At 39.8% G+C, this 12,055-nt stretch overlaps 1 protein-coding gene and 1 long non-coding RNA gene across 3 annotated transcripts in view; one reads left to right on the top strand and one right to left on the bottom strand.

Moving 5' to 3' along the window:
* TMEM87B (transmembrane protein 87B) overlaps nucleotides 1-12,055 on the bottom strand; it is a 44,750-nt gene that overhangs the window by 6,875 nt on the left and 25,820 nt on the right. The window contains exons 11-15 of one of the 2 annotated variants that reach the window (XM_039231694.1): nucleotides 7,958-8,029; nucleotides 6,183-6,291; nucleotides 6,041-6,099; nucleotides 4,342-4,445; nucleotides 2,668-2,741 (exon numbers count right to left, since the gene is read on the bottom strand). In XM_039231694.1, the coding sequence (XP_039087625.1) occupies nucleotides 2,668-2,741; nucleotides 4,342-4,445; nucleotides 6,041-6,099; nucleotides 6,183-6,291; nucleotides 7,958-8,029 (418 nt within the window). The remainder of the gene's footprint in view (nucleotides 1-2,667; nucleotides 2,742-4,341; nucleotides 4,446-6,040; nucleotides 6,100-6,182; nucleotides 6,292-7,957; nucleotides 8,030-12,055) is intronic. The other variant, XM_039231693.1, reaches the window with a different exon arrangement.
* Nucleotides 1-12,055, top strand: part of LOC120231533 — a 32,669-nt gene that overhangs the window by 17,601 nt on the left and 3,013 nt on the right. The window lies entirely within an intron of this gene.

The raw sequence follows: 12,055 nt of genomic DNA, 5'->3' as shown, positions 1-12,055 counted from the left end.
GAGACAGAGAGACAGAGCCTGACACTTAATCTGTCCCATAAGTATTCACTTTTGTTATTGCAATAATTTGCAAATAGTGCTTCTCCATTAACAAGAACAACTGATATATTATGATCATAAGTTGACAAAATGAATGAAAATGAGGTTCTTTGATCAAAAAATGTTTCCATGGGGCATTTAAAATCCCAACAGTTGAGATCTATTCTTCTAAAGGGCAAACACTGACTTTTAAAACTGAGGTACAATACATATAATACACAAATTTAGTGTTCGTTTATTTTTGAGAGAGAGTGTGTGAGCGGGAAAGGAGCAGAGAGAGGAGACACAGAATCCAAAGTAGGCTCCAGGCTCCGAGCTGCAGCACAGAGCCTGACATAGAGCTCAAATTCACAGACTGCGAGATCATGACCTGAACCAAAGTCAGATGCTTAACCGACTGAGCCACCCAGGCACCCCCTATATAATACACAAATTTTAAGTGTATACTCTAAATTGAGACACTTAACATTTCTATCATCCCAGATGGTTCTTTAAATTCCTTTCTGGTCAATCCTACTCCCATCAATGGTTGGATTGATTGTTGGGAGTGAACATATATGGTTCATATATGAACCATAATCCATGGACTCTATCATCTTTTGAATTTGATTACTTTCACTCAACATAAAGGTTTTGAGATTTATTTGTTGTGGAGTGTTAGCCTGTTAGTGTACCACAAAAACTTTGTTCATCTGTTGATGGACTTTGGGTTACATCCAGTTTTAAACTATTAAAAATAAAGTTGCTGGAACACTTGGGTGGCTCAGTCAGTTAAGTATCTGACTCTTGGTTTTGGCTCAAGTCATGATCTCATGGTTTGTGAGTTTGAGCCTGATGTCAGGCTCTGGACTGACAGCACGGAGCCTACTTGGGATATACTCATTCTCTCTCTCTCTCGCTCGCTCGCTCTCTCCCCCCTCCCCTATTCACACACTCTCTCTCACAAAAAAAAAAAAAACTTAAAAAAATAAAGCTGCTGAAAATAATAATGTACACATTAGTGTCTTTCTGTGAACATCTGCTTTCATTTCTATCATTTTTTTCTGGGTAAATACCTTGGCGTGGAATGGCTGGGTTGTACAACAGGTATATGTTTAACTTTTTAAAGAAATAATTTTTTTAATGTTTATTTTGAGAGAGAGAGAGAGAGAGCACATGTGTGTTTGCAGGGGATGGGCAGAGAGAGAGGGAGACAGAGGATCCAAAGTGGGCCCCGCACTGACGACAGCGAGCCCAATGCGGGGCTCCAACACATGACCTCAGATTATGACCTGAGGTGAGATCAAGAGTTGGGTTTAACCAACCAAGCCACTTGGGCATCCCATGAAATTTCTATGCCTTGAAATTAGTGTAAATCCATTAATTTTATTTTATCGAGATCTAATTCCCACACTATAAAATGCACCACTTTGAAGTGTACAACAACTCACTGAATTTCAGTAGTCACGGAACTGTACCAGCATCACTACTAATTTCACAAGATTTTCATCACCCTAAAAAGAAATCCCATACCCATCAGTAGTCACTCCCTACTGATGCCTTCCATCAACCCTTGGCAATCCCCAATATATTTCCTGTCTCTACGGAGAGTCCTTGTGGACTTTTCATATAAATGGAATTATACAATTTGTGATGTTTATGACTGGATTCTTTGAATTAGCATAATGTTTTCAAGATCTGTCCATGTTTAACTACAAGAATGTTTTGGTTCTTCTAGGTCCTGTGCTTTTCCATATACATTTTAAAATCATCTTAACAATTTAGATTTTTTTTTTTAGGTCTGTTAGAATTATGATTGGGATTGCACGGATTCTATTGATCAACCTGTGGGACTGACTGCTTGATAATATTGAGAGTCATAATTCATAAATATGTTACATCTCTATACTCATTCTCAGCAACTGAATTATGTGTTGATGTTGCCTCAACAAATGCTTAATTAAAGTATTATGGTGAAATTAATAAAACGATAAGATGCTATGGAGAAATTAATTGAAAGATAAAAGTAGCACTAAAACTATAATTAGAAATGCTTTGGACATGATCAGGAAATTACAGATCTGTATAATTCTGAAGAGCAAAAAGAGGTGATTCAAGGAAATTTAGCAATTATCATTAAGAAGATTATTAGGAGCTAAGCACAATATAAACTAAATTATTAGTGTGAAAAAGTTTACCTTAATACTTAGAATTTAAGAGCAAACAAGTGACAAAAGCTCACACTACATTAACAATCTTGAAAATGTCATTACTGAGGTGCCTGGGTGGCTCAGTTAGTTAAGTGTCTGACTTCAGCTCAGGTCGTTATCTTGCGGTTTGTGGGTTTGAGCCCCGTGTTGGGCTCTGTGCTGACAGCTCAGAGCCTGGAGCCTGCTTCAGATTCTGTTTCTCTCTCTCTCTCTCTGCCTCTCCCCCACTCATGCTCTCTCTCTCAAAAATAAACATTAAAAACATTTAAAGAAGAAAAAGAAAATTTCATTACTGACTCTTCTTTTGTGATTATCTGCCATAATAGAGGTTTTTGCAGATACAGTTTTAAAATTATTTCAATAGGAAAACAGTGTATGTGACTTTGCATCACAGGTAGAGGTACCATACACTGGTCATTTAATAAGAGGTACCACTCACTTAAGTTTTCAGATGTCACCATGAATTCTTCAATTTCGTCATCAGAATCATCTATTAATGGCATGAAGGCATATCTACACCCAAAACAAGAAGGAATAGTGTTACTAGTGCATTTAAACCTGTTCAGTTTTCAGTTTATAGCGAACAGTGTCATAGTATACAAAAATATTTACATTTTTAACATTTCTCATAAATTCAAAAAAACAAAAATTTAATATTTTACTCTCAAATTAGGAAAGATTACTACCAATGACACAGGACTGGAGCTCCCAAACCATGCTGATAAAAGCATAACTGGATAAGATCTTTCTGGAAAGCAGTTCTGCAATCTACAATGTTTGGGGAAGGGGATTTTCTGTACATTTTTCTCCACGTCAGGTTTACCTTCCTTGCCCACTACTTGTTAACTCCTCCCCTAACAAAAGATAAACTGCTAATCTGACTGGTGAAAATAAAGCATACTGACTGAGCCACATTTACTAGGTCCAACAGCACTCAAAAAGCACTGCTGATAGTAACAACAATCTTAGAAACAAAGAGCCTAATAATTAGGGACTGCTTCTATAAATTATGCTACATTCATATTATGGAATGCTATAGAGCCATTAAAAATAATGTGGTAGATCTTGGGGTGACTGGCTGGCTCAGTCAGTAGAGCATGTGACTTTCAATCTCAGGATTGTGAGTTCAAGCTCCACATTGGGCATGGAGCCTACTTTTAAAAAATGTGGTAGATCTATACAGGATGGTATGGAAAGATAGATCTCAAACAAGAAGGTGCAGAACAATGTATACATGTATATAAGATCATACGTATAATTATTATTGTACGCTTTTAAAAAGAGAGGAAGAGGGGTGCCTGGGTGGCTCAGTCAGTTAAGTGTCCGACTTCAGCTAAGGTCATGATCTCACGGTTCATGGGTTCGAGCCCTGCGTCGGGCTCTGTGGTGACAGCTCAGAGCCTGGAGCCTGTTTCAGATTCTGTATCTCCTTCTCTCTCTAAACCTCCCCTGCTCACGCTGTCTCTCTCTCTCTCTCTCAGAAATAAATAAAACATTAAAAAATTTTTTTAAATAATAAAAATAAAAAATAAAAAGAGAAGAAGAAACACACACAGGGGTATGTACTTTTTCATTTTTCCCTGGAAGGGCATACACGAAACCTCACAGTACTTTCCTTGGGGAAGAAGAGAGAGGCAAGGGAAGGTGGGGCCTCCCATCACATGTGGTCAACGGTACAACCTGAACTCACCAATTAAGCTCCTTATGATTTTGGTCCCATCCTTCCTTTCCAGCTTTATTCCCCTCCAGTGTACACAGTATTCACCAAAACACATGCCTCAATGACCTCCAAAGTACTTACCATGTTTGTCCCCACTACCTCAGAAAATGTACATTCTTTCCCTGCTCAGTCTTTCACTGTTCTGTTCCTTTCCTTAAGGTATAACATAAGTGCTGCTTTTTCATGGAGTCTTCCTCACCCACCTTCGGTCTTTCTAGTTTATACATCTCTTATTTCGCTTTCTTGCATAACATCTATCTCCTTACTTAACTGTATTCTCCTTTAAGGAGAAGGCAAGGCTACCTCTCCAGTTTCTATAAATGCGTTTCTAGTTGAACACAGTAGCAGTTATCAACAAATGCTGCCAAACTTGAATTTTCCTATATTAGGTACCTCTGGTTGTTTGCAGATGGTCTCCACAAAAACATTATCACAATAAGGATAAGCGAAAAAAGGAAGCTCCAGAATGCATCATCAACCCAGCGTTCCATCCAGTCCTGTAACAAGGACAACTCAAACGTGAAATGTTAATCTTCTGATAAACAAAAATAGGTTTCCCATTCAAATAGTGTACAATGACAAACACTAATGAAGTCTTTCTGACCAGTGAGTCTGGTACCAAATAAGTACGTATTTTTTTAAGAAAATAAAAACTAAGAAATGCTATATCTTGAATTAGAGTTTAAACGGGCTTCAGGGATCATTTCATCTATTTTCTAGACGAGAATAGTCATGAGGCAGGTTCACAGGAGAATCAGAAGCAGGTTGAAAATGGGTACCTTTGGGGCACCTGGGTGGCTCAGTTGGTTGAGCGTCCAACTTTGGCTCAGGTCATGATCTCAAGGTTTGTGGGTTCGAGCCCCACAACGGGCTCTGTGCTGACTGCCAGCTCAGAGCCTGGAGCCTGTTTCAGATTCTGTGTCTCCCTCTCTCTCTGACCCTCCCCTGCTCATGCTGTCTCTCTCTCTCAGAAATAAATAAAACGTTAAAAAAATGTAAAAAAAATGGGTACTTTTGACACTGATGACATTAAAATTTCTGATGCTAAGATTTCAATGTAATGTTTTTCCCAACAGGTTATTTCGCTTTTAGTAACACATAAGATTTTATTATATATTGTTTGAAATGTTTCCAAAGGGCTGTCCAACATCACAAACATTCCTTTCCATAAAATTTTAGGGTCAACAGAAAGATTTAGAAAACAAAAATAAGAATCTCAAAGATGAACTTAGAACTCACAAGTGAAAACACTAAGGTAAGGGGAGGAGAAAAAAGAAATTGAAGAAGGTTCAGTTTCTTCTCTCACTAAATAATCCCTGAGGCACAAGTCCAGGATGTTCAGAGGGCTGTTTGTTAACTGTTTATTTAGAACATCGTGACTAGCTCTAAATCAAGAAGCTCCCAAGAGGGCCTTTAAAATTTTAAGTCTAAAACGGATCTTCTACTTAGAGAACTCACCCAGAGTTGCCTCCTGAATGTTCACAATCCCATCCTAGAAACCAGTCAGACTCCAGGTTTACAGCCCCATTTAGATACAAAATAACCCAATTTCATTTTATGCAAGACAAAAAAGATTTCCTGTTACCTTAAATTATATAGGAAGATAATTACTTTTCAAAATATTTAAAGGGGGGGCATCCTTAGTGGCTCAGTCTGTTAAATGTCTGACTCTTGATTTTGGCTCAGGTCATGATCTCATGGTTTGTGGGAATGACCCCCCTGCATCAGGCTCTGTGCTGAGAGTGTGAAGCTTGCTTACAATTTTCTCTCCCTCCCTGTCGGCCCCTCCCCTACTCATACTTAAGCGATCTCTCTCTCACTCTCTCTCAAAATAAACATTTAAAAATATGTACAGTATATATGAAGGGAAGTTGAGAAAAGAGCATAATTGGAAAAGTGGAATTAGGAGGAACTTATTCAGATTCATTTAAAGGAAGCAAAAGTTCACATAATTCTAGCAAAATAATTAAAACTGAACTGACAATCTCCACTTAAGTTACCTCTATTTACAGACACAAACTAAAGTATTCAAAATTACCCAAAATAGTATAATTAAAAATGAAAACTGTTGAAATAGGGAGATTATACTTACTGATTGACATTTTGCAATTCTAAATGTCTTAGTCGTCCACACCATAAACACTACAGAAGCTGAAATACACAAAAAAGTCACTTTTGAAGGAACATGCAATACTGAAATAATTTATTATAATAAGAAAAATTAAATCGCTTACCCAGAACGGCAAAGATCAGAGTATTTGTAAAGTGCCTGTATAAAGAAAACTTCACTGTGTTCTTTCTTAGCCTTAGAGTCTTCATAGTTTGTGCCAAACTTATAAATATGTGAAAAAAGTTAAGGAAAACCTTTTTAAACAGTAATAAGCAGTTAAAATAAAAACTAAAATAATCCTCTACTACATTTCTAAAATTAGTACTGAATATAGTTCCTATAAATTAAAGCTAATAAAAACACAGAAAATATTACTTTAGCCAATATTGTGTGATTGTGATACTGATTTTACTGCAGATTTGCTTTACAATTTACCACTGTCTGAACTAAATAAACATTGAGGAAAACAATAAGCAAGAAGCCCTGTGATGTTCTCCTTCATGGCAAGCTCTCAGAACAGGATAGACCAGTATATACACTAAACGGGTACCCTTGGGCCAGATACTCTTACAGATCACATTATGATATGTCCTTGTGCTTTTGTCTCTGTTTCTTTCCTATTTTGTTATTTCTAGTCTACTCTTGTTTCATCCTCTGAATGACCATATTAGGTCATCTATGAATTCCATTTATAAATTTAAAAACTTAAATATGTCAAATAAAACAAATCTGGACTTAAGTCAGGAAGAGACTTCATTCAAAAGATTACTGCAACAGGCAGAGGAGGCTCACTGCAATGGGAAGAATGTTCCAACTCTAAGATCTGCAAGAGTCCCACACGTCAGGCTGGACAGGGCTTTGCCTCTGTGGGGAGGGGTAAACAAGACTGGACAGCAGGTGTGGGGAAGTGGGTGGCATGACTGGACAGCTGATCAAGGAAAGACTTTTCCCTGAGGTGTCCAGATTCTCAGCAGGGGCCACTGAGGAGGCCTGTGGTGGATGAAAGCTCAGGGCCCTGAGGAGGGAGACAGCTTCATCTGGTCCAGGCTGGTGTTCTGTCCAGACTGGTCAGGAAATACATAGGTCTGGCCTTGTCATAGGTAACAAGGGGGTGTCCGGGAGTCTCACGGAAGTCCTATGGAGAAAGGAGGTCCTCTGCATGAGCCTTTTCCCAGAACACGAAAGGGTGGGAGTTTTCTTAACCATGGCTGTTTCCCAGCAGTACAGGGATCAGGGTGACAGTGACACTCAGCACTGTCAAGTAGGAAGAAGTAAAACGAGGCTTCTCCACTGAGCTCCTTGGCAACTCTCTCTTTGCAAAAGGAAAGTGCTTCCTCTGGAACACACCACTAAGCTTTGTTTCATGAACCACATGCTGAAAATTTCAGAGCTAAGCAAAAGAATAGAAGTGGCAAGTTTTGGATTTTTGCCTATTTTAAATTCCAAATACTTCATTAATCAGAAACTTCAGTGTAGTACTCAAATTACTAAAACTGCTATTCAATCTTCCTAAAAGACCAATGAGCTGCAAGATCAATTTCTAAAATAACAATTCAACCAACAAAGGCTACTGTGAGAATTTACAAAAGTGTAAATATGCTGTACTCATTAAACGTTATCAAGACAAATACTTTTTTTTAAAACTCCTGAATAAATAAAATTTCTATGTTAAAAATCTGGTCTCATTTAATAATTCAAAAGTACTTCTTAGAAGCCAGAAGATCAAAAGCAAATTCAAAACTGCCTAAACCCCCACTTACCAAGCCATTGTTAAATGTAGGCAAAACTTAAATCCTTTCTCCCTCGAAAGGAAAGAGGCTATGAAAGCAAACAGGCCGGGTTATCACGGAGTTAGAAGCAACCAGAAGGCAAACGTGCTCTGCAGTAGGAAAAGGATATCCACCAGCACAAGCCAGAGTCAAGGAGAGAGAGGGGGAGGCTGGCCAGAAGCACAAGATCAGAGTCATTTGCCTGCAGCAAAACAGCACAAAATTGAAACAAGCATAAAAAAAGTGGAAGAGGGCTTCTGGAGAAAAGCTATCGCTTTGAATTTTTCAAGCTATTTTACTTTAGAAAAGCTATCGCTTTGAATTTTTCAAGCTATTTTACTTTAGAATCAGATTCTTATGGGATATGTTAAGTTCATCAAAGCACAGGAAGCAGGGGTCATTATGCAAGCACTCAATTCTGTTATGTATGTAGATCTACTTCTTTTTCCTGCCATTTGTAATCCTTTAAGAAATCTACTCTCCCCGGGAACCTGGGTGGCTTAGTAGGTTAAACTTCCTACATCAGCTCAGGTCATTAACTCATAGTTTGTGAGTTCAAGCCCCACATCAGGCTCTATGCTGATAGCCTGAAGACTGCTTCATTTTTGTGTCTCATTCTCTCTCTGCCCCACCCCACTTGTGCTCTATCTCTCAAAAATGAATAAACATTAAAAAAACCCCTCTCTACAGAAAATGCAGACTTTTCACTTCAGTCAAGGAAACTGCCAAATGGCCATCTAAAAGCCAATAAGAAATTCAGGTTCAAGCTGAAATGGATACTAAGTTTTCTTTCTCTCACCATGAAACACTAACCAAGATAATTTTAATTTCTGAATTTCTTTATGACTTTTATCTCAAACATCTTTATTAAAAATATTAATCATTAAGCAAACTAGTTGCCTTGTTTTCCTTATCTCCCCACTCCAATTTGGCTTATTATGTGTTGGAAATGGACCAAAGCCAATGCTGTCCATAAAGGTGATAAATTACCCTCATTCAAATCCAGATGGAATTGGGTCTTTAGAGTTGCCTGTCTTTGGAATTTTCTGCCAAGTTGCATTACTGTTTTTTCCAATGAACTACCTTGTGGATGGATGGTTAAGAACAAGAAATCTTTGAAATACATATCTGTAAATTACCAAGAAAAAAGATAATATAGATTTTTAAAAACGCAGTGACTGTAGCTCAATTAACTGACTGAAGAGCACACTCCTCAACTTATGAAAGGCTCCACGTGTATACAATTTTGGAGACAAGACAATTCCAAATTCAGCAAATATCTTAAGCTCACTTTCTAAATGCAGTGACAGAAACAAAGATCTGAGGCCAAAAGCCAAGTTCATCTTCACTGCAATTCTGCTGATCCTGATGGCAGATATGTCTTATACTGCCGGCCCCTTCTCCTCACATCAGGTGAACACGCCAACGAGTGATGCCGCTGCACCTGAGCCCGACAGAAAGCCCAGCCCTTGGGGAGGAGTACTTACGGCTAGAACACTGCTCACGGTCAGGACTGAGCAACACATTTCACCTTATTAATAGCTGAATGTCATTAAATGTGTTTTCATGTGGAAAACATAAAAATGACACTACAGTAAGATTTATAACATTCTCTGAAAAGATAAGAAAACTATAAGTTTTTTCAACAAATGTGGATTCTAAACTAGTAGCTGTTAACAGAAGTACAGCAGATTTTTAAACAAGTTCAGTGAGAAACAACTCTTTAAATCAGGTATTATTTTGGGGCGACTGGGTGGCTCAGTCAGTTAAGCATCCGACTTTGGCTCAGGTCATGATCTCACAGTCCGTGGGTTTGGGCCCCGCATCAGGCTCTGTGCTGACAGCTCAGAGCCTGGAACCTGCTTCAGATTCTGTGTCTTCCTCTCTCTCTACCCCCTCCTTTCCACCCATCTCTCTGTCTCTCTCTGTCTCTCTCAAAATAAAATAAAGACTAGGGGCACCTGGGTGGCTTAGTCGGTTGAGCGTCCGACTTTCACTTAGGTCATGATCTCGCGGTTCGTGGGTTCGAGCCCCGCGTCGGGCTCTGTGCTGATTACCAGCTCAAAGCCTGGAGCCTGTTTCAGAGTCTGTGACTCCCTCTCTCTCTGACCCTCCCCTGCTCACGCTGTCTCTCTCTCGCTTTCTCTCTCCTAGAAATAAATAAAAACATTTTTAAAAAATTAAAAAAAAATCAAAATAAAATAAAGACTAACAAAAAATCAGGTATTATTTCTTAACTAGACACCCCTCAGACACCAGAGGATCCATGGATATAATCTAGGTTTTTAAATGCCCCAGCACAAGCAAAACTTCCATGGGGTGTGTGTTTATAACCTTGGGAAAAGAAGCATGACAGCATTCATTCATTTTCAAAGGCCTCTCTGGTCTTGGCACCCAAACGAGCCTGAGATCCATGGATCTACAGAGTAAGGATAGTACACTCAAAGGTTTTTGTCTGTTTGTTTTTAACTTGGAAGCATACTAAAAATTCACAAACAGGGAGTTTAAGGAGCAGATAGACTGGGTTGAGAAGAAAACACCCCTAGGGACTCAGAAAAGGCCATTAGCAGCGCTGCATGTGTTCACCCGCCTGCAGAAAGCGGGGAGGGATCTTTGCAGAGGAGAAACAGAGGCAAATGCAAGCCCTCTGGCCTTCCTATGAGAGACAAACATGAGAAAATGGAAAGAAATTACAAGGAAATGAAAGAACATTTAACATTAAAAGGTAAAAGACAAGTATTGAAGATAGTGGAAACCCAAAAACAAAACTTGGTAAAAACAAAATCTACAGGAAAGAGTTTCAAAGAGGGTATAACTGCAGAAGAAACATAAAAATAATGTTCTGGGATACGCACAGCCCTGCACTCTGCTCTGCCTAGCTCACACTTTCTTTAGGTTTCCTTCTATTTCCACGAATGCGTAGTAGAGGGCTCAGCCTTGGAGTTAAAGAGAATGGGATTTCCCAGATTGGAGTCACTGACGCAGCGAGGAGGGTCGAGGATGGCTCCCCTTGCCTCTGTAAGGTTCTCCTGCTGCTGCAGTATGGCTTCTGCCCCACCAGCTTCACTGATCCTGCCCTCCTGCTGTCCCACCGTGACCTCTGGAATGGCCTAAGCCAGGTGCACCTTGGCAGTTCATCTCTCTGGACTTACTGGCCGCTGTGGACCACCCTTCCTTTCCAAAGCTCGCCCAGTCTTCACCCAGGGACAATTTCTGGGTTCTTCTATGCTGGTGTTCCATGCACGTTTCCATTCCACTAGGCATCACCCTGGTCCTCTCCTCTCACTGGTCTATGTGTTCTTGGGTCGCTTCTACAAGCTACAACCTTGTCTCACATGAAGATGGCCTCCAACCTTTACCACCAGTTCTGATTCCTCTTACAAACCCAGGCTGGGATTTCCAGCTCTCCACTTAACACTACAGCCCCTAGTCAGCTCAAACTTCATCCATGATGGTCCTTTTCACAGCTTTGGGGGAGCAAAACTGTTCCCAGCCACCCAAATGAGATGTGCAAGACTTCTCTTGCGCTCTTGCCTTTCTTTTCTCACCCATTTCTACTAAGTCTATTATCTGGGGTCTTTTTCCCATTCCCTCTGCCCTAATTCTAACTCTTACCACCTTTTTTTTTGGACCACTGCACATGACTCTTTACCAGACTTCCTGTCTCAATACCCTAGATCCTCCTTTTCCAGGTCATTTTTATTTTTAAAGATTTTATTTTTACATAATCTCTACACTCAACATGGGGTTCAAACTCACAATCCCAAGATCAAGAGTCTCACGTTCTTCCAACTGAGCCAGGCAGGTGTCTCTTCCAGGTCCCTTTACATGTCATTCTTGAGTTCTTTCTAACACAGATTTCATCATGGTATTTGCCTGTATGGCTTTGAGTCCTGCCTCCTCTCTCCCTGCGGAAGGAACTTTAGACTCTTGAGCACATCATTCTACCTTTCTCTTCTGGCCCCACTTCCATAAGTCTCCCATACGTGTTTACCTATAGGCAAGCTACTCTGGGACATTCTACCACTGTCCCTATATTTTCACACTTCCCACTATTTGTTCCCCCAATATTCCCAAAATGCGTTTTCCCCACTTCTCTTCCTGGTTAGCTCCTATCTGTTCTCCCAGTCTCAATGTAATGTCACCATCTCTGTGAAGTCTTTCCTGGGGTTTGCACTAGACGTGCTTTCTCTCTCCTCTGTTTGCATGGCACCTCTTTACAATGGCA

This window comes from Hyaena hyaena, unplaced genomic scaffold (assembly GCF_003009895.1).
Source record: "Hyaena hyaena isolate Hyena2069 unplaced genomic scaffold, ASM300989v1 scaffold_57, whole genome shotgun sequence".
Classification (NCBI taxonomy): domain Eukaryota; kingdom Metazoa; phylum Chordata; class Mammalia; order Carnivora; family Hyaenidae; genus Hyaena; species Hyaena hyaena.
Note: the sequence above shows the minus strand (reverse complement) of the source record. Positions and strands in the feature narration are given on the sequence as shown.